This window comes from Falco peregrinus, chromosome 4 (assembly GCF_023634155.1).
Source record: "Falco peregrinus isolate bFalPer1 chromosome 4, bFalPer1.pri, whole genome shotgun sequence".
Classification (NCBI taxonomy): domain Eukaryota; kingdom Metazoa; phylum Chordata; class Aves; order Falconiformes; family Falconidae; genus Falco; species Falco peregrinus.
In genome coordinates, this window is record NC_073724.1 from 76,308,506 (window position 1) to 76,331,369 (window position 22,864).

Consider the following 22,864-nt stretch of genomic DNA (forward strand, 5'->3'; position numbering starts at 1 on the left):
CTGTGCTTTTTATCATTAACGAATTCCTTACATTAGAAAAGCACAGGACAAGAATTATGTTGTAAAGCTTTGTGGTCTGTCATGTCTTATGTCTCCCCCCTCAACAGTAACGAAGTCTCAAAATAAATGCTGACAACTCAAAGATAGATGTACATTACAGAGTGAGAATGAGAAACCAGACTTTAGCTTTGTTCATAGAATCATAGAATGGTTTTGGTTAGAAGGGACCTTAAAGATCACCTAGTTCCAACTCCCTGCCATGGGCAGGGACATCTTCCACTACACCTGGTTGCACAAAGCCCCATCCAGCCTGGACTGTTGAAACTATGTTCCAAAATAGTTATCTACGTGATGAAAAACTGTCCCTTTAACTAATCATATCAACAGCCTCACAACATACCTTGACAGTGACAGAAGCTTAGTGACCAAGAGATTACACACATGCCCCCCCCCCCCTTATTACTGGTTTAAGTCCTATTTGTGGAGAAAATTCGATGGTAAGAGCTTCAAGTGAACAAAGAACTCTAAATCACCTGGTTAGTAAATTTGTAAATTTCAAGTTTTATTGCAGAAGTACTGAATTCTGTGGTTTACAACTAACTGGCTGCAATTTGATATGTGAACTGTCTAGTTCACGTATTTTTGAAGTTATCTTATTCCAGACTCCCTGCCTGCTTGTGAAGAAATTACTGTATTGGGTTGTATCATATTTTTAAAGTTTTTTAAAAAAAGGCCTGGAAATATAATTGAAAGTAAAATCGTTAGTTTATGAAACCATGGAACTTTTTCCTTTATGTTCCATCATGCAGGGTATGGGAGCTTTCCAATTACCTGGTGGGAATTCTTGTTCTACTGTGTTGAAACTCACGTTTGTATAATCCTGGTCCATGTGAGCAGTGATAGCAGGACAGACTGTCAGATTCTGATTCTGGATGACTTCTGAACCATTTGTCCTGCTGACACTCATTTATAAAGGTGCCAAGTAAATGAATGCAACTGCTGAAAACCCCACCTTAACGGAAAAGGGAGAGGCTGACTGACAAAGTGCTTCGTTCTGTAACAGCAAGCAGATGTTAGCAAACGGGAAAAAGAGTTCAGTATTATCAGATGTAAGACACACTCTGGTTGCAAAGCACTTAATAGTAGCTTTCAGTTGACTGAATTTGTTTTAATGGTATAAAAAAATCATCTTTCAAATATACTGCTAGATCCAAAACTCCAGCTACATAAAGCAAAGGGCTAATCTGGTGCAGAGTCCCCAAAACTATAACTACCACTTTTAAAAAAACAAACAAACAACCCCCCCCCCCCCCAAAAAAAAAAAACAACAAACCCAAAAAACAAAAAACACCACAGAAGACAAAAAAATTTGAACCTGTAATAATTTTATGCTAACTACAGGAGTATAGTCAATACCGGATCTAGCATAAGGCTGCTCTGGACAAATGTGTACTCCTGAATGTTCTTACATAGCACAGTACTGGTATTTATTGCTCAGAATCAGTCTCAGAGAAAGAATATGAAATATGAGTATCACAATCGTATTTTTAAAAGGATGAAAAAGAAAAGGTGACTTCCTCTGAGGACCAAACCACAAGCTAAAATATGGCTGTGAATGAGGACTGAACATCCAGCTCCCACCCAGCTGGTGCCATTAACAGCCTCACAAGTTGGACACTACTTCATATTTTGAGTGAAGAGAACTTGGAGGTAGACTATCTGAAGGTCCAGAATTATTTTTGCTGTGCAAATCCTAGTTACGTTGTCAAACACTGTTGCTCATCACAGGCTAAAGTGTATGGAAGGTGGACTCTGTACTGTGTACACTTTGCAAGATTCCGCCCAAAAGCAAAAAGATTTCAGAAGAAGAGGGATGTGGAGTAGCAGCTGCAGCTTGCAAAGAATAATGCTTACCACACTGTGTTGGGTACAACACAAGCCCAGACAAATTCCAGAGTTTGGAGCAATATGCAAGAATTGCAATAAATTGCATCACTTTCATAAAAGTTTGCCAGCACTTAGCATTTATTGCACATACATTAAGATGGTTAAACAGCATTAGCGAAGAAGAAAAATTTTGAAATGTGACAGTGTTACACCATTTGTCAGGCTGTGTGTGTTTGGTGAAGGAAAAATTACTGTTTGCATATAGAGTAGCAGTTTACAGCCTAACACAAAAATGAGCTAAAAGGTGGGGGGAGTTATTGTTTTTCTTTTTATTTGTTTGGTTTGGTGGGGTTTTTTTTCTGGTTCTTTCCTGTAGGAATGATTTTAGGTAATCCCTAAAAAAGGAGCTACAAAGACATATTACTCTGATTCTCAGAGGGAATGTGATTTGGTGGTGGTTAGCACCACAAGACATGGTCCTAGATTTTTTGTGGCTCCTTTTATCAGTGATGGATTATTCCCCCCCCCCCCCCCTTAAGAATTATAGTTGAAAGCTTTTTATGTAGTTACTATTTTAAATACTTCTTGGATGGTCTCTGGTGTCTCTGACTTCATTCAGGGTGTAGCTTTTTCTTCAGTGATGGCAGTAATCCAGCTGTCATTGTGCAACCTGGACAGCTACCTTTGAGAAAACCTGTATGAATTTACTGGGTTTGACATCCCCAGTTCTCTGTAAAAAAACAAAAGTACTTGAAATTTGGCTTGAATGCTTAAGCATTGGTGGGCAACACACAAGCTTAAGAAAGATGGTTCTCTTATATTTGCTGTTATGCAGAATTGTTTGCAAAAATAATGTATCTGTATTCACAGTCAGTGGAATCCCAAGCTTTCTTTAGGCCCTCTTTTGGAGGGGAGAAGAAAAAAAAAATAAATATGACAGCATGCACCTTCTTTGGATGACGGTTTTCTGCAGACTGCAACGCAGGCCACATTTGGTATGCTTGTTTGGGTTTGTTGGGGTTTTATGTTTGTGTTTTTGTTTGTTCGGTTGTTTGTTGGTTTGGTTTTTTTAGTAACAAGTACTCTGGCCTGTACACCTGCAGCTCCCAGCTGGGAAAAGTATTAGAAAATGTGGCAAAACCGCAGGGCTGCAATTCCACTGATAAAAGGTAACAATGTAACAGATGTGAAGAAAGTAAATTGGTTGAAAGGCAGTAATGTAACAACATAACAAGATGAACTGTACTAGCACCTGCTGCCGCCTCCCCTGCCCTCTGCGAGCCGGTAAGGCATCCCGCAGCAAACCAGGCCAGCCTCAGGAAATCCCGGCCCAGCTTGGCAGCTGGAGTTAGTGACCTCTGCCTTAAGCAAGCGAGAGGCTATCGCTCCTGGAAGGATCCTGCCCAGCCAGCATTACACAGCGCAGGCACAGGGCATGCGGGCTCAGCCGCCGCGGTGGGTCGCAGCAGACCCCTGGCGCCCCCGCCGCAGGCCGGAGCGCGGGTGCGGGGCCTGACGCGACGCGGCGGGGCGGCCGCGGCTTCTCCTGGCCGAAACCGGCGGCTCCGGCGCCTCGTCCGAGCGGGGCGGGACGCCGGCACGCGCTGAGGCAGGCGGGCGCGCGCTCCCGGCAGGGCGCAGAGCGCGCCCCGAGCGAAACCTCGCGGGGCCGGCGGAGCTCGACCCCGGGCGGCCAGGACCGCGGAGCCCCTCGCTGGCATCGGCGGGCCCCGGGGCGGCCGCCGGCCCCTCGCCCGGCGCGGCAGGTGCGGGCGGCCGCTCGGCCCCGGATTTCCCGGGGGCCGCGCGGGGGGCGGGGCCGGGCGGCGCATGCGCCCGCCGGCCGGGCTGGCCGCCGGAGGGAGCTGGGGCGGCTGTGCGGAGAGAGGGCGGCGGCGCCGCCGAGGAGAAACTCCAGCGGGGAAGCGGCAGCCGCCGGCCTCCGCCCCCCCTCTCCCCCACCCCCCGTAGCGGGAAGGGGGAAGCGAGCGGCCGCCCCCCTCTCTCCCCCCCACCCCCCGTCCCGGAGGCACACGGTCCTGCCCGGAGCTCGGCGTGCCCGCCGGAGGGAGGGAGCGGCGGCCGTCGCTGCGGCCGGGGCGGAAGGCGAGAGGGCCGGTAGCCGCGGCCCCAGAGCCGCCGCTTGAGAGGAGGAGAGCGGTGTTCCCGCACCTCCGGCCCCGGCCCGGGTGGATGAGCGGCCTCCAGGGCGGCGGCGGCGGCTTTTGCGGCCTCTCCATGGCTGGGCCCCGGCGGTGAAGGCAGCGGGAGCCGCCTGTGTCCGCGTCGCGCCGGGAGGCAGCGCAGCCACCAGGGGGCGGGCGGGGAGGGGGATGAGCGCCGCAGCCGCCGCCGCCTCTGCGGGAGCCGCCGTCGCTGCCTGTACCGGGGCCGAGGGCGGCTTCTTCTTCTTTTCCAGCGGCTCCGGTCCGGCGGGGCCCATGGGGCCCGAAGAGGGCTCAGGCGGCGGGCTGGGAGCCCTGCCCGGCGCCCTGGCGGCGCAGCCGCTGGGCTGCCGGAGCCGCTACCAGCTGCTGCTCTCCGGGAAGGCCCTAGCCGACAGATACCGGAAGATTTACACGGCGGCGCTGAGCGACCGGGAGCTGGGAAGCCACCCGGGCAGGTAACGCGCGCCGAGCTCTCTCCCAGGAGAGACGGGCAGCCGCCGGCTGGGAGCGGCCCTTCCCCCGGCCCCCTGCGTGCGCCCTCCTCCTGGCAGCCGTATGCCGCCCCTCTCCCGGCCGCCGCCCTCCCGGCCCCCTTGTCAGGCAGCGCGGTTGCCCCGCTGCCTCTGCCATGTGGCCGCCGCCGGGCCTCCGGGGACCGAGAGGGCGGCGATGTAACCCGGCGGCTGCCCAGGTGCCACCCCCGCCCCGCCGCCCGGGCCCTGCCGCTAGCTTGGCCGGCGCTACCGTGCAGATGGCGCTGCCACCACGCTTTCCCCGGGCCCGGGGGGAGTTACCTGTGCACGCTCCCCTCCCCCAGCGCGGAGGCCGGGGGCTCCGTCACGCCCTTGTGGCGGACCGTATCGGTGTGAAGCCCCGCTCCGCGCGTCCTTCCGCGGCCGCCTGGGGGGATGGAGCGTTTCCTCACGGTGTCCATGTTGAGACCTCGGGTAGAGCTCGCTCTGGCCGGGGCCTGTCGTGCCACTGAACCGGGCCGGAGCCCGCGGTCTGTAGCGAGACACGCCGCTGCCTGCTGCGCAAGGCACCCGCGGACCTCGCTGGCGAGGTCGCCCGAGCGAGGGGCCCCGGGGCTTTGCCGCGTGCGGAGCAGCCGTTGGCTGCCATGCCTTATTTTTCCTCTCTCGGTAACCTGCCGCCTTGCAGGCGGCCTCGTGTCGGGAGGGAGGCTGCGTCCCCTAAGCAGCGCTTCCCAGGGGGAGGCGGGGGTGTGTGCGAGGGGTGTGCCGCCCCCACCCGGCTCCTGAGCCCCCCACGGCGGACGGTGCCCCTCGGGGGCTTCCTTTCCCGCCGGCCGGCCCTCGGGCTCCGGTCCCGGGGCCGCAGCAGGGTGCCTGTTGCTCCTGCCGCTTTTCGCCCGGGACGCGTCGCCGCCCTCCCCTCAACCTGGCCGTGTGACAGGCGGGGCGGGGGCGCCGCGCGGTGCCGGCGGGGGAGGGAGGGGCGGCGGGCGGCGCGCGTGGCCGCCGCGGCCGTTACCCGCACCCCCCGCCCCGGGCCGGGCCGCCCCTCCCGCCGGCGGGGCCGAACGCCGGGGCCGGGGCCCGGAGCCCCGGCCTGGTGGCCGCTCTGCGTGAGGGGGGCGAGGGGCGGGTCCCCCCGCGGTGCCCGGGCGCTCCCCATTGTTTCCCACCGGAGGCCGCAGGGGATGCGGATGGCACGAAACCGGCACGTTCCTGTGTTCTCGGCCTCCGCTGGCCTTCAGCTGGGGTGTGGGTGGCCGGCTCGCGAGGAGAGCTTTGGGGCACCCTGGGTTTAAGTTTGTGAGCGGTTGTGAAGCGCTGGGTGGGTGGCCTCTTCGGTCTGGGCGGGGATTGTCAGTCGGACTGCAGCGGCAGGGCTGAATTCCGCCCGCCCCCCGCCCCAAAGGCTGTGCCCAGGACTGCAATTAACAGGAGAAGCTAAAAGAATAACATAACTTTCCCAATTTGTTCCCGCAAATGCGGGAAGCGTGGCCTGTTAACATTGGCGTTTGGTATCTTTGCAAATACCGAGCGATTTCAGTGTATGATAGGGAAATGGCAGTTCTTTCTTTCCCTGTGTAGAACTGTGTTTTCTTACCCCATATAGTCCTTGGTTCAGTGCTCGTGCCTTTTTCCTTCAAAGCTTCTCTTTCTACTTTTGAGCTTTCTATTACTTAATCCTGGGACTGCAAGTGCCAAGTGTAAGGAAACCACTAAATGTAAGGAAATCAGCCCCGCGATTGCCCCATGGTGTTCAGCTATTTGTCTGAACTTTGCCTTAATGTGTCTGTAGTTTTGAATTCGTTGTGTCCTCTGTGTTTTTTGGTTTCAGGATAATTCAATTGGTATCTCTTGTACTTAAAATTGTAGAAAATATTAGCTCTAGGTGGGTGTAAATGTTAATGTTTCTTTTAGTTGATGTTCTTACAATAATTACTTTTAAGATACCATAGATTGCATTCTTTGGGGTTCTGTTTCTTATTAGCAGATTCTTATGAGAATGCCAGTTAAAAAGAACAGTGACATTTGCAGTTAGTGTATGTCTTTATTCTGGAAGGCTAGATTTAATCATATATCTTGGCTATGTTATGTCATCTTCGAGCAAATCAAAGAAGCCAGACTCCTTGTACAGAGGAAAGGAGTTATCTTAAGCTGTTAGCAAGTAAATGACAGCTAGTTAATGCTGGTAAATACAGCCAATGTGTGCTGTAGGACTTAGCAGTGAAGGAATATTTAATAATCAGATAGTTGTCTGTTACTTCTTGGTACTTACCCCCAGCATCTTACGTATCAGACTGATGGCAGCCAAGGTAAAGCTCATGATCTCCACTGTTTCTTTGTATTGGTGTCACGCTGTTGCAATCTAAGGTTTGAGAATTTCAGTTACCTGGTAGTCTTAAGTAGAAATGGTCAGAAATGCTTTTTTACAAGAAGATGAAAATTCCAAACATTTTCTAAAGAGATGCTTTGAAGTGATTTCTGATTGCATCTGGTTGCTGCGGTAGATAACAGTGCCAGCTAAAATAATTGGAGGTTAAGGTAATATAGTTTATAACAAGGGTCTTAACTTGATTTTTATATGTATGGAAAATCTGAAGCCTCTCAATCCATCAGTGAGTGTTTGTCGCTAGAAAAATGTCTTCAAGTAGCTTAAACACCTAAACAAATTGGCTTATGAGCATTAATAAAATTCTTCCTGTGCTCCAAGAAGACTAATTTGAAGAATTATTTGCAGTATGTCGACACAGAATTTTTGCTTCAAGTCTGCAAAATTGTCCTCTGCACTGCACATGGTGTGACCAGTGACTGCCTCAGTGAATGCTTTTATTCAAAACCTGACTGTAATGTTTATGAAGAATTAAAAAGCAGCATGAAAATGCTTGTGCATAGACAAGGAAACTAAACTTGTGAAGACTATCTGAAAGTCACAAGTAAGATTAAGATCACATTTGCAAGGTGTTTGTGCTGGCTGTTATCTGAAAGTGATGAATATCATGTGTTGTGTAGGATGCAGTAATTGGCTTTGAAACAGAACTAGCAGCGCTTTGCATTTGCTCATGTGATACTGGCTGCGGTGTCATGAACGCTTCGTTCTCCAAAAGAGGCGGTTCGGTCAAGTGTGCTTGTTCCCCCTGCCACGTTGACATATTTATTTATATAGCCTCTTGCAGTAACAGATTAGAGACTTGCTCTGGGTTAAAATTAACTTGGCAAAAATGATTTGTTGTAATCCAGACTAATTCCCTGATCTGGCTCACCTTGTGATTGTGCTTGTGACAGCATGAGGTGAAGGGTTGTGCAAAGATCTGTGTACAGAGGTAGCGAAGCACTGCTGTTTTGGTCGCTAACACCAGCCTGATATTTTTATGAAAGCTATCTAATCCTGGAATTTAACATACAACCATCTTTGCTCAGATAACTATTAAGACTCTGTTACAGTACTACTAGCAGTGGGAAATTTACTCATCAAGTCGAGATTGGTTTGGAAGATGAATCTACTCTGAGTGTGCCTAGTTTGTAGTCTCTGCTTTGTGGCTGAAGTATATGAAAATTACTAGTAATGGCATAATGGCGGGTGTAGCCATGAAAGTCTGTAAAACACCAATAGGAAGCGTGAGCTTCTTCAAGAGGGCAAATACAAACTTCATGTTGCAGTGTTGTCTCATAGGCTGGGTTCTGAGTGGATGAAACTGGAAGTCTGCTCTCTGTTACTGTAGTCATGTAAGTTGTTAACAGGTTTCAATCCTGAAGCTTTGTGTTTGCAAAGTGAGGTATTTCTGATTTTCAGATTTTTGTTGTCTTCAAATATACATTTTTTTCTATTGTATAACTTAATCCTGACAAACATCCCTATCCAGCTGAACTGCTGCTGTTAGCTCTTGTGCATCTCCGGGTTTTCCCTGAACTGTCAGTCCCTTTAGTCTTCTTTTACCTATGTAGGTACTTAATACCAGAAGCATCAGTTAGGCTCAGTGTGTTCTGTGAAACTTTTTGTCAAATATGGATAGGTATACAAATCTGTAATGGCGCTAGTGTGACCTGTTTTTGTAATGCAAGTGTTCTCTACATAATTTCTACTAACTTGAGATTTTAAAATAAAAATGACAATGTACTCTAAAATGACAGTAATTTCATACTCAAAGATTTTTTTTCTCGTCTGTTACAGCTTATCAACTGATTTTTACTAAAAAGATAATTTTCTTTTTGTCTGTAGGACAACAATTAGTAACTCTAAGAGTAGTATCATGCAGATCCAAGAATCATTTCTGAATATGTTCTTCTTTGGTTCCATTTGCACTTTAAATTACTTGCGAGGACTGTATCTGGATTTCTGTGGTAACATTAGGTATCAGAATTGCAGCAGTATTTATTGAATAATATTTAATATTGAAAATTTTGTATGTTCCTTACTAAAGGAAGATATCCTACTGAGCTTGTCAGGTGTTTAATTTGTTTGCTGCATAAAGCTTAGTAGAAACATTCTTTTAACTATTTTAAAAGCATTAACCATTTGAAAATACAAATGCTTTTGGGGAGTTACTTTTTTTGTTCGTTACTTTATTGCTCAAGTTGTTTCTTTTAACTTAGATCCTTCAGAGTAGAAAAGCTTCTATTTGTATTGTGGGGACAAAAATACCAAACAAATACAGTGTTGTGAAGTGGCTTGATTGAGATCAAGGAAAATGTCAGTGATGACTGGAATGTAAGATTTCTGTTATTAACCAGAAATCAGATGGCTGGTTTTCCAGCTGTTTTGGATGAAGAAGAGGCAGCCAACTTTCTTTCATTTTACAGTGATTCTTTCTACTGGATGATAAATTTTTGGAGGTAGGCTAGCTCATCCACACTCATAGTTGTAAATTATATATCCTTTGGAGAAAATTGATCATTATGTTAGTCTTTAGACTTTTTGAAGTTGACACAAAGTCTTCCCTTATGCCCCTTCTTATGCTCAGTAATGCAATGCTTATTTGGCCCTGGGAATTTTTAAGTATGTATTTTTTCAAAATGTATTGGGGAAGCACTACTGAAACACTTTTGCAATGCCAAGTTATTTATAAAGTATTTATAGAAAACATGTAGTAAAATTAGATACGTGAAATGTGTTAATTTTGATTGCTGCAAATCAGAAAGCCTGAATTTCTGAAGTTCTAAAGCTTTCACAAAAGCTGTAGGCTGTTCTTTGGGACTTGATGCTTTTTAAAAATGAAATCATAATTGTAGAAAGTTTGGAAGTATTCCTTTGATTGAAAAAATAAAGGTTATGTACGGAAAGACTAACAAAATGATAGCAGTGTTTCTTGTGAGGTATTATGCATTACATATTACATTTTCCTGTTTATTCTTGGGGAAAAGTTTGCTCCGTAGGTCCCTTCCAACTGAAATATTCTGTTCTATTTTCCGCTCCTCTGTTTTTCAATTCTTAAATTTTGTAAATGTCATTAAAAAAAAAAAAAAGTTTAAGTTCTTACATAAACTTAGTTTTATTTCATTGGAAAACTGATGTGCTGAGTCTTACATTAAGCTAATGTGCGCTAGCAAAGCTGGTAAGAGTTGCTGTCTGATGTAGGTTTTTTAGCTGCAATACAGTAATGTTTTAGTACTATATTGTGCTATTGGTTAATGGGGATTAACTAACAACTAAACCTGTGTATTTTTACTTACCTTCTTCACCTTATGTTCTGATAAGGAAAATGGTTTTTACATAGTAGTTCTTTTAAAAATCTGTAGTAGTTGTTTAGTCTGACATGGTTTCTATTTGTGTAATGTTAGTGTAGAAAACATAATAGAAGCTGGAAAGAAACTAACAATATTATGTTGAGAGACTTAAGATGATTGTTTTATTTGTGTGTATATATATAAATAATATATCATAATTGATATAAACAATTTGAAAATGTAAAAAAACCCAACCCTGTAATCCATAAGAATATTTCGGTTTTGTGAAATATTAGAAAAACATTTCCTTTTCACAAAAATAGAGGCTGAAGCAGCCTTAGAACTCTAGTGATGCTAAAAGTGACCTTTGTCTTTTGCATTTGTGTGTGTCCTGCTCCTTCATTTAGACGGAAAGGCTGTAGTTTGAAAAGGAGTTAGTGAATGTGATAGTATTGTGTTGTGTGTGTGTGGGTTCTCCTATGAATTGTTTTGGATTACATAATAATACTATGTGGAACCTTTTGCTCTTCAGTTAAAAGTTCAGTTATTGGCCAAACCAGAATTGAATAGAAGTTACAAAAAACTGTTAAGCTACTTTATTTTTTTTTAGCTATGAGAGTGTGCTTGTGTGACTGTGTGCCAAGTATCAGCAGCTTATGGTGTTTGTACTGTTAAATAGTGACATTCTGAATGTTCAGCTGTGGAGAAGATTGACGTATTCTCAGCATAATCAATTCGTTACTAAATTGTTTGTATGGGGTACCTAACTATCTAGCTGTAATACTTTGGTCATTATTGGTTAAGCCTGTTTTAGTGTTCATATGGTAATTGTCTCAGGAAGTGTCTTTTTGCTGAGGTAAATAATAATGACAGCAGGTTATTGCCTCTTTCTCAATTCCTATTTTGGCATTCTTGTAGATACTTCTGAAGCATAGGCAAGAGTTTACATCATTTTCCTTTATTGTTAGGTTAGTCCTTGATGGTTGGTGGTCACTTGATAGCGTTGCCACCTTTAAGGATCTTGGCTGCTTATCCATGATCCAAAATACTGTATTTAATGTGCTGTAAACTTTTAAAATAATCTGTCCTTTCTGAATGTCAGCTTGGGGATTAACGAAGAGAGTATTTGTGGGAATGTGATTATAGGTGTTGGTATCTATACAGTGGCAAAGTTCTTAGCAGCAGCAATATGTCTGGCTCAAGTATTAAGTGTTATACTTTTAGGAATTAAATCCATGTGTGGTCATTGCATTAATTTTGTGTGGGGTTTTTTTCTGCGGATAATGAAATCTCTTCCACTTTAAACCAGCAAACATTGTCTGAATAGTCTGCTGAAGTTCACAAGAATTTGAAATTTTAATATGCGAACATAAGTGAGTAAGTCCTAAGTGGAACAGGAGAGGAATCAGCATATTAGATTTGCAATGATCGTGGTTTATTCTGCTTAATATTTTAACCAGTGACTGATTATTTTTTTCTCTAATTTATTTCAAAGTGGCTACAGCTAGCAATTAGAGAAATAATCAAAAAGTTATTTTTGCTAAATTGGAATTGGACTTGACTTCCATTTTTTAAAGATGCATTCTGTTGGAAATTTTCAGGTAAAATATGATTTACTGTGCTCCATAATCTTCAGAATTCCTAATCTGTATGTCCCTGGGATTCTTACACTTACTGATATGAAGCCATCTGTGTGTAACTTCTATATTTTTCTTTCCTTTTATGTTGTTGGTTTGTGGTGGGGGTTTTGGGTGTTCTTTTTTTTTTTTGTTTTTAAACTGACAGGAAATGCCAGTTAAAGTTTCAGTTACACTGTCTGCTCTGGCATGTCTCTTAGGTGGCAAATATGAGCAGTTAAAGTTAGGCTGGAGCTGGAGCAATTTAAGAAGTTACCATTCCTCGCTGCTAGCTGTGTTAAATGTAGTAAATGTGCTTCCTGCATACTTAAAAAAATTGTGTTGAATTTGTGTTTCTGCTATGTTAACCATCAGTTATGGGGGGGTCATTTTGTTTTCCTCACATATTAGGATTTTCCTCCTGGTCAAAATATTTTAATGTTTCCTTAGTAAATTCTCCTGACATATGAGTATGTATGTTTCGCCAAACCTGTAATTTAAAGACTATGTCTTTAAGGAAAATACATGTGATATATCAGTAATATTGTCTTTGGTACTGACATCCTTTTGTGCAAACTGTCTTCCACATCCTTAGTTTACTTTGAAAACTTGCTCCATTGCAGCACCTCTTAAATACATGGTTGCATTTTTGTCTTTTTCTTCCTTACCTTGCTTGCTACAAACATTGTTTCAGGTTGAGGTGCTGGTTGGAATAGCAGTCTTATAATTAACTAAAGTTTTTGTATTGTATGTATACTCTTTCACAGCTAATCTTTCCTAGTGGGCTTTCACAGCCAGTTCTACCATTGTGCATCTCCAAAGGTTGAATACTAGAAACTGGCACATGAGAATGGGCTCCTTGTGCCATAAGTGGCAGTATTAAGGTATATGGTTTCTGTACATCTAGATTTAATGTTTCATATGTTACAGAGTGTATTAATATGCTTTTTTCTCAGTAGCAAGTATTTCATAGTAGATAGCATGTTATTGCTCCCTGCTTCTCTTCAGACTGATGAAGGTGTTGATGGATTTAGTTTTTATTCTTAAACTGAATGATAGTTCTTTCTTTTCATCTAGTATGTCTGTGACTATGTTAGCCTGAGAATACTGTGAGGATTTTTCTTTTGTAACTCATTTAATAAACCTAAATCTATACCGTTTTTACACCTTAAAAAAGAAATAAACATTTTACTTCCTTGTCCCCTCATAAAACTGAAGCCCAATGGTTAGGTTAGTGCCATTCCTTGATTTTATTTTCTTCCTTTAACTTTCCTTGGCTTGTGTTCCTAAGTATCATTGTCCAAGGTAATGGTTTTTGAACTGAGGTTTTTAAACTCTTAGAAAATATTGATTCTGTGAAAGGGTGTTGTGGTTTAACCCCAGTAGGCAGCTAAGAACTGCACAGCTTCTCAGTCACACCCCCTGCAGTGGGATGGGGGATATAGTTGGAGGGATAAAAGTCCAAAAACTTGTGGGCTGAAGTAAAGACAGTTTAACAGGTAAAGCAAAAGCTGTGTGCACAAGCAAAGCAAAATAAGGAATTAATTCACTACTTTCTATCAGCAGGCAGGTGTTCAGCCATCTCCAGGAAAGCAGGGCTCCATCACATGTAATAGTTACTTGGGAAGACAAGCCCCTTAACTGTGAATGTTCCCCCCTTCCTCTTTTCAGGAAGGAAAGTTTCCCCCTGGCTCTTATTGTTGAGCATGACATTATATGGTAGAGAATATCCCTTTGGTCAGTTGGGGTCAGCTGTCCTGGCTGTGTCCCCTCCCAGCTTCTTGTGCACCCCCAGCCTGCCTGCTGGTGAGGCATCGTGAGAACAGAAGAGGCTTTGATGCTGTGCAAGTACTGTTCAGCTAAAGCATAGGTGTGTTACCAGCACTGTTTCCATCAAAAATCTGAAACATACAAGCACTATACAAGCTACTCTGAAGAAAAATAACTACCCTAGCCAAAGCCAAGAAAGGAGAATGTAAAATAAGGTAAAAAAAGTTCAAGTCTGTTGTTTGTGGTTTAAATTCTTAGGTGCCATAGTATTTGATTATTTTGGTCATGATCTCTGTCAGTTTGGAAAAATGTCTAGGTAAAAGTTTTAACCTTAAAGGGGTCAAACCCTGAATTCTTCATTTTACTTCTCCACTGTTCTCATTGTTGCAGTTGATAACATCACTCATCTCTTCTATTGCTGAGCCTTTAAGCCAACGACTGTCTTTATCTGCAGCCAGTCATTTACATTACATCGAGTTGAGCTTGTTCTTAAATAAATGCCTTATTCTCTTGTTTTTATTATTTCAGCCTCTTCTTATTTTGATTGCTTCATCTTGACTTATGTGTATTGTTACTTATGGCTCACCTCTTATCTGGTTTTGCCTTTCCTTTCTTTCTAACATACATGCTCATTCGTCTTCATTATGCTTGTATGTTTTCAGAGCAGTCATATCTCTATTCCATTTGTCTGCAAACAAATCAATTCTCTATTCCATTTTATTTCTAGAATACAGTTATACAGGGTAGACCGTTGACAGCTGTGAACTGGTGAGTTTTCAGTTGCTTGCATTAGGTGGTTGTGCCTTCTGTTATTCATTGAAGACAATGTAAAATTTATTTGGTTTACTTGTAATAGTAATCACTCTAAGGATGTTGTACTGTCATTACCCAGTGGTAATGTGCTGCTTCTTAGTAAGTACAGTTCTTCCTAAACTTCATGGCACATCTTCCGTAAATTAAAATTATGCTGGTATGATTCTGTGTAAGATAGTTTTGTATGCACTTTGGTTTTGGTGGCTGCATTTAGATGAGAAGGTGGCCAAAGGTGCAGATATTGTCATCTTTTCTATGGTTGAATGACTTTTTTATATATTAAAAAAATAAGTGTCCTAAAAGTATTTATTAAGGGTAAGAGATATAGAAATACTTTCCTCTGCACTGAAAAACTTGAGATATTTTCCCTGTATGTTTTCTTACAGATCTAATTTCATAGATGACATTGCAGCATATAAAGAAAAATCAGATAATTACAGAAAAGAAACTACAACTGTCAATTGTTGTACTGAGAGACCATTCTCTTTGTGTGGATAACACTTTGCGGGGGTGCTTTCTTGTGGTTCTCTTTGTTTCTATGAGATTGATGCTTTTTCAGATTATAAAAGGTTATAGATAAAAAAGGGATCTAGATACTGTTTTGTATTTCTGCACCTTTGTAATGGTTAAATGAGAATCAGATACATTTTACTTGTGTGGCTGGTTTTTTATTTCATTTATAGAACCTGCAGTGTTTATGTTTCAGACTGTATTGGAGAAAGAAAAGATACTCCAGCAGCTGGGATAACCCCTTTCATTTTTAAGCCTCCATAATTTCGGTTTTTCAAAAAAAGCTAGTTGTTTAAAAAAGTTAATGTGATGGTAAAATAGTTCTGGGTTGTGAAATTAAAGTCATGATTAAAAAATGTGCAATTTCAGCTCACAAACAGTAGCACATTAAAGTCCCAACTGAACAATCGGATAGTAAAATGACCTTTTTCTTCTGGATCAGAGTGTGCAGGGAGGAGTTCCAGGCAATAGCTAATATGGCTGTTAGTCTTCCCCATCTTCCAGATGTTTATGTACCTCTGTGTTCCTCCTCGGGCAGTGTTCTTTCAAATCCGTCAGTCTCCTTTTGTTCTGAGTTTTTTTAACTTTTTCAGATGCCTTAGAAGCCCGATATAGCCAGTCCTACTAGTCTACCTCTTCCTCTAAGCCTGTCTTAATTGGATTGCAGTTGATGTTCCTTACCTTGATTTATGGATTTCGTTGGCAAGGATTTTAATAATTTTTCCATTTGTAGATGTACTGCTTAAGCCCTGACTTTACTTTTATATTGGCATGGATGAAAATTCATGTCAGGATGCTTGAGTAATTATTCAAAGAAGATAGCATATAAGCTGGTAATGGTTTGGAGTGCATGCATATGGCTGTTAGAATGACAGTTGAGCTATTGCCCACTTTTAGTAAAAATTTGAGTTCCTCAAGTGTTAGATCTTAGGCTTAATAAATGATTATATCAATAATTTTAAATATTTGAGGTCATCCAAGGATAATATTCTCATTGCTGACAATCAAAAAATACTGAGCTTATATTATTTGGGGGGAAAATTGATTGTGCTCTCTGGCATTGTTTTGAGATCTGCCTGTCAAGCTGAGCAGTTTTGCTCTTCAGTGATTCTCACTGCTGTGTTCCTTAAAAAATCTGTAGCCCTTGATGAAAAGTAATAGTACTCCCAGTAGTTTTCAGTAACAGTAGGTAATCTACAGATACCTTCAGGGAAGGAAGGGCAGTGGATGTTCTTTACCTCAACTTGAGTAAAGCTTTTCATACTGTCTCCCATAGCATCCCCAGGCTGACAAAGTACAGGTTAGATATGTGGACAGTGAAGTAGATTGAGAACTGGTTGAATAACTGGACCTAGAGGTTTCTGACCAGTGAAACAAAGTTCAGCTGGAGACAAGTCATCAGTAGCGTACCTTAGGAGCTGACACTAGGGCCAATACTGTTTAGCAACTTCATTAATGACCTAGAGGCTGGGACAGAGTGCACTCCCAGCAAGTTCATCGATGGTACAAAACCGGGAGGAGTTGCTCATATATCACATGGTTGTGTTTCCATTCAGAGGACTCTGGACAGGCTGAAGAATTGGGCTGAGAGGAATCTCATGAATGCAACAAGGGGAAATGAAGAATCCTGCATCAGGGGAGGAGTAACCTTGGGGGGGCTGGCTGAGCAGCTGTAAGACAGCTCTGCAGAGAAGTAGCTTGGCATACTGGTGGACAGCAATCTGACCATGTGCCAGTAATGCACCGCCATGACAAAGGCGGCAGGTGGCTTCCTGAGCTGGGTTAGGAAGAGTGTTGTCAGCTGGCTGAAGGAGGTGCTCTCCGCTCAGCACTGCTAAGGCTGCATCTGGAGTGTCCAGTTCTAGACTTTCCAGTACAGGAGAGAGGCACGTACTGGAGAGAGTCCAGTGCAGGGCCACAAAGGTGATTAAGGGTCTGGAGCATTTCTCTTACAAGGGAAGCTGAGCGAACTGGGACTGTGCAGCTTTGAGAAGAGGAGGCTCAGGGGGATCCTACCAGTGTATGGAGGGTATGAAGAAGAGGGAGCCAGACTTTTCTCAGTAGTGCCCACTGCCAGGACAAAAGGTAATGAGCAAAAATGAAAAAAAATGAAATTTCAGTGCATTTCAAGAATGCACTGGCACAAGTTGTCCAGAGAATTATAGTATCTTCTTGGAGATACTAAAAATCCAACTGTACATGGTACTGGGCAACCTACTCTGACCCTGTTTGAGCAGGAGGTTTCATAGAATCAGTCACAGAATGGTTGAGGTTGGAAGGGACCTCTGGAGTTCGTCTTGTCCACCCCACCCTGCTAAAGCAGGGCTACCTGGAGCCAGTTGTCCAGGACCACATCCAGACGGTTTTGAATATTGCCAGGGATAGAGACTCCACAACCTTGCTGGGCAACCTGTGCCAGTGCTCAGTCACCCTCACAGTAAAAACAGTGTTACCTCAAGAGGTCCTTTCTGACCTGAATGAGTCTGTGATTCTGTAATTCTTAGGAATAGACCACAAGGAGAAAGGATTGAGGTTTACCTGTGTGGGAACAAACACAGAGTGCTGAAAAATCAGTTCTTACAGCAAAGCTGTGTTGCAAGACGTGGTCCTCATGTTGCTGGAAACAGAATCATGGAATCATTTAGGTTTGAAAACACCTTTAAGATCATTGAGCCCAACTGTAAACCAAACACTGCCAAGTCTTTCACTAAACCATCTCTGCAAAGTGCCACATCTACATACCTTTCAAGCTTTTAAGTACCTCCAGGGATGGTGACTCCACCACTTCCCTGGGCAACTTGTTCCAATGCTTGATAATCCTTTCAGTGAAGAATTTTTTCCTAATATCCAACCTAAACCTCCCCATGTGCAACTTGAGGCCATTTCCTCTCATCCTATCACTTGTTACTTGGGATAAGAGACCAACACCTACCTCGCTACAACCTCGCTTCAGGTAGTTGTAGAGAGTGATAAGGTCCTCTGAGACTCCTTTTTTCCCAGGTTAAACAACCCCAGTTCTCTGTTTCCTCATAAGACTTGTGCTCTAGACCATTCTTTGGACATGGTCCAGTGCTTCAATGTCTGTCTTGTAATGAGGGGCCCAAAGGTTCAGCCTCAGCAGTGCTGAGTCCAGGGGGACAATCACTTCCCCAGTCCTGCTGGCCACACAGTTTCTGATACAAGCCAGGATGCTGTTGGCCTTCTTGGCCACCTGGGCACACTGCTGGCTCATGTTCAGCTGGCTGTCCACCAACACCCCCAGGTCCTTTTCTGGCGGGCAGCTTTCCAGCCACTCTTCCCCAAGCCTGTAGCATTGTGGGGGGGGTGTTGTGACCCAAGTGCAGGACCTGGCACTTCTCCCTGTAGAACCTCATACAACTGGCCCATTGATCCAGCCTGTCCCAGTCCCTCTGCAGAGCTTTCCTACCTTCAAGCGGATCATCACTCCTCCCCAGCTTGAAGTCATGTGCATACTTCCTCAGGTTGCACTCAATCCCCTTATCCATATCATTGATAAAGATGTTGAACAGAACTGGTCCCAATAAAGAGCCCTGGAGAACACCACTTGTGACTGGCCACCAACTCCATTCACTTTGGGTTCAACCGTTCAGCCAGCTTTTAACCCAGCATAGAATACACCTGTCGAAGCCATGAGCAGCCAGTTTCTCCAGGAGAATGCTGTGTGAAACTGTGTCAAAGGCTTTACTAATGTCCAGGTAGACAATATCCACAGCCTCTCCCTTACCCTCTAAGCATGTCAGCTTGTCATTGAAGGAGATCTGGTTAATCAAGAAGGACCTGCCTTTCATAAAGCCATGCTGGCTGGGCCTGATCACCTGGCTGTCCTGTATGTGCTGCATGATGGCACTCAGGGTGATCTGCTCCATAACCTTCCCTGGCACTCAGGTCAGACTGGCAGGCCTCTAGTTCCCCAGACCTTCCATCAGGCCCTTCTTGTAGATGGGTGGCACATTTGCTAATCTCCAGTCTGGGTCCTCCCTGGTTAGCCAGGGCTGCTGATAAATGGTGGAGAGTGGCTCAGTGAGCTCTTCTGCCAGCTCCCTCAGTACCCTCGGGTGGATCCCATCTGGCCCCATAGACTTGTGTGTGTCTTAAGTGGAGCAGCAGGTGACTAACCATTTCCTCCTGGACTGTGGGGGCTTCATTCTGCTCCCTGCCCTTGTCTTCCAGCTCAGAGAGCTAGGTACGTGGACAACAACTGGTCTTACCATTGAAGATTCAGGCAGTACATACCTTAGCCTTTTCCTCATTCTTTGTCACTATGTTTCTTCCCACATCCGATAAAGGATGGAGATTCTCCTTAGCCCTCCTTTTGTTGTTAATATATTTATAGAAACGCGTTGGACCTCCATTCTGTGGGCCGATAGAAATGAAAGGAATATGAGAGGAACTGAAAAGGTAGCCAAAATTGCAGTTTTAGATAAGTTAATGCTACGTATTTGTCCTAACATTCTTGTTAGAAGAGCTGCATGGTAACAGCATTCAAATGTAATTAATTTATTACTTACTGTATTTGTAAGCTGTTTTAAGTCTTTTGGCCTTATGGATGAAGATTAGTCTTGCTGAGGTAATGGGTGGGTGTCTAGTGACAGTTAGTGTTCAGTGTTTGGGGTATTACTCAAAAAATCCTACTTTCTTCTTCTGCAACCTGTCTTCCACTTGTTTGGTTGGTTGGTTTTTGTTTTGCTAGCAAATATAATATTCAAACTTCTAATGTATCACAACAGGGAAAATACGTATTGTGAGCTAACTGCTATGCAACCGACTACTTTGGCTCTGATTTTGGCAGAAGCAGTTAACTTATTTTTCCTACCCTGACTGCAACAGTGTAAAGAGGAAGGGAAGGTCAAATGACAGCTTTACAGAGGTATTTTTCGTGAAGTATTTCATAGAGCAGTTGTTCCCTTGTCAGAGATATTCAAAAGCCCAGGGATACTAACTAGTGTTAGCAAAGGCATTTTTTCTGAAGAGTTCTGTAGATTTTGTTGCCCAGTTACAGTGAAAGGATTTAGATGAGTGTATTTATTTCTTCAGAAATGTACATTTTGGGATTTATTTTTTTTTTCTGTTTGTGCTTTGTAAGGTGCAATTTTGGGTCAGTTTATGATGAGAGTATATGGCATAATATATATTCTATATGTGCATGTGTATTTCATAAAGCTTGCTAATAATTGTGTTACACTGGGGGAGTTTATGTGTATTTGTATGGTATGGTATGCACTAGGTTTTGGTTTGTATATGTGTATTTTATTCCCTGTCAGCTATATTATGGCAAGATTATTTTGGAATCTTGATGGGTATTATTGTAGGTGGTACAAAAAAATGAAGCATTAAAAAGTTTTTTGAACGGTTGTTTGTAAGCAATTTTGTTTATTGAGACAAGGTCAGATTGGGGGTTTTGAGTGGTATTTATTTTCCTTCTTAAGTCTTGCAGTCTACTGACACTGTGGTTGAAGACACGTTAGATATTTCAGTAGCAGAAGGAATGATTACCTGTGGCTACTTAGTCAAAGGGAGGTATCTGCAAAGGAAAAAAGTAGAGCAAGGAAAGCCTTACGAAAGTTGAGTTGTAGGGTACTTTAGGGCAACATCTAAACGTGATGGAACATTTGCTGGGTCCAGTTGACTTGAACTACTTTCTTACTAATTGGCATATTTGTGTTAATGGGAGTTAGATGGACTAAACCTCAAGTAAGCTGAGGACAGAATTAGGAGTTAAGTGGTATAGACTGGACCTAGTACTTGAGCCATTTCCTGAGCATCTCTCATTTTACAGTACAGATGCAATCTTAAAGCACCTACTCTTCAGTGACAGTCAGCGTGCCAACTTTGTAGAAGATAGACAACGTTTTGGTTATGCAAGTTGTTTACTTAAGAGTTGCTTTATGGGGTGTGTTGTAAGGTATTTTCTAATTGTAGATATTTAGGATTCTTGGCAGCTGAAATAACAGTAGTGCAGAGATCACACTGAGGTTGGAGAAATCAGAGGATTTCTTTTGGAAGGTCATGTAATGTGTAGCTAAATATGAGAGGTTTTATTCATGGGGACTCTTTAAGAGAAGTAGTTGCTTGCAAGAAACAGTGTTCCTCCAGTTCATAAAAGTAAGGCTGCTGAACATTGTAGTTTTTGTAAATCCAGAGAGGTACCAAAACAGGGAGTGTGTAAGACAAGCAGCAACTTTGATGCATTTTACAATATTCAGTGTTTGCATTTTGTCACTGATACCTCTTCATCTCCTTGCCAGCATCCAGACTCCACAATATTTTTGTTGCTATTAAGTTCTCTGGTCATAAAACAACTTCTTTAGCTATCGATCAGGCCATTAAAGCTTTGCCCATTTCCTTTGTTTCATTTCTTGTCATTGTTAACTTCCTCATGTGAGTCACTGCTTGTTTGTCCCAAACTTTTGTTGAACTTCATCTTTCTTTCTTTTGTTTTTCCTTTGGCTTTATGTTTTCCAGATGCTTTTCAGTTAACAGCAAGTCTGGATGCCCTGTAAAACAAGACTAAAAAAAGCAGCCTACAATTTTTAGATCACATCTTCTGATCAGCCTTGATAACCATTTTTTCTTTAATATTCCCTTTCCTGTATTTTCAAGCCCTTATAGTTGGACTTCTGTAGCAATGAAAGAGTTTGTAGTTAAGTTTTTTGCTGACAAGTGCACTGGTAATTATCAGCTGTGGTTCTCCTTTATTGTATTTGATATTAAGATGCCTTGAAGCTAGATTATAAATTAACAGCTGTTTTGGTGCGCTTTGGAGGATGGAGTAAATGATGTGGGAGATAGGGAAGCCCAGCAGAGGCTGTGACTGTTTTATTGTCTCTCCGTAATGGCTCTGCCCTTCATCTCTGTGATCATGGGTCAGATAGATTACCGGCTTACAGAAGATAAGGAAAAAACCTCAAAATGCACATTGTTGTGGTTTACGAGAAAAGTACCTCCTGGTTTTCTGCATTGCTGAAAAGTCTGATGCAGATCTGAGAGAAAAAGTAGCTCTGCCTTATAGTAAGTTAAAACAGTTGCAATCAGTGATGAAGGCAAGAACAGAGAAAGAACAGGCTAGAAAGTAGTTAGGCATTTTCACAATTATGATGAAATTCCCCCTTTAGAGTGGTTGGAAAAACTGGCTGAGGCAATTTCAGAGCTATTAGGAACTATCTTGGAGAATTCATAGAAGATATGTAAGCTTCTAGAAGACTAATATAAAGCAAACTGATAAACAGTGACTGACTAAAACAGGTAAAGGACTCAGGGTAGTCTAGTATGGTTTCTGTTGACTACATTTCTGAAAATACTGGGAAATTACATGTTCTATAAATGAGGATGGTAAATTAGACACAAAATGGATTTATGATGAGCTCTAGGAAGTGTAATACTCGGCTATTAACAGTTGTCTAAAACTAATTTTTCAAAGATTATGGGAAATAATTAGCATTTCACCAAAAGAAATCTTAGTTTTAAGTGCTAAGTTTGTTCTAAAATCAGATGACGATTGAGTTTGGACCCAGTGCCGCTTAGTCTGTACTTCAACCCAGAGCTTGCTCTGAACTGAACTAAACCTTAGAATATCTTGTTATAGCAGGTCAGCTAGGAGTATGCCAGGGCTCTGCTTCTAACCTTGGGTCTGCGCCAAGAAGCATGGGATGATCTTCAAGTAGATGCAAGTGAGAAAAGCTGATGTTGCCCCTCTTGTCTCATTGGCTGGACTGTATCCTTCTGCAGGTGGCACTTTTGGGTGTGTTGCCTTTCACCTGTCAATTTGGCTACCCGTGCTCTAGCTGGAACTACTGTAGGGTGGATTTAAAACTACACAGAAGACCACCCTTGAGAGGCTAGCTGTCCTGCTCAAGGGGGTGCATGCGAAAAGGTGTAGTAGCTCTTGTTCTACACCTGGATCTGTCCTAGGTCCTGAACACTTCAGTCTCATCATTGACAGTTT

General features: G+C 43.4%; 1 protein-coding gene across 27 annotated transcripts in view; it reads left to right on the plus strand.

Moving 5' to 3' along the window:
* Positions 1–3,897: 3,897 nt before the first annotated feature.
* MYCBP2 (MYC binding protein 2) overlaps positions 3,898–22,864 on the plus strand; it is a 200,650-nt gene continuing 181,683 nt past the window's right edge. For 22 of the 27 annotated variants that reach the window (XM_055802964.1, XM_055802966.1, XM_055802967.1 and 19 more), the window contains exon 1: positions 3,899–4,510. In XM_055802964.1, the coding sequence (XP_055658939.1) occupies positions 4,221–4,510 (290 nt within the window). In that variant the 5' untranslated portion in view covers positions 3,899–4,220. Of the gene's footprint in view, positions 4,511–22,864 lie in introns of all 27 variants that reach the window. The other 5 variants (XM_055802985.1, XM_055802989.1, XM_055802990.1 and 2 more) reach the window with 2 other exon arrangements.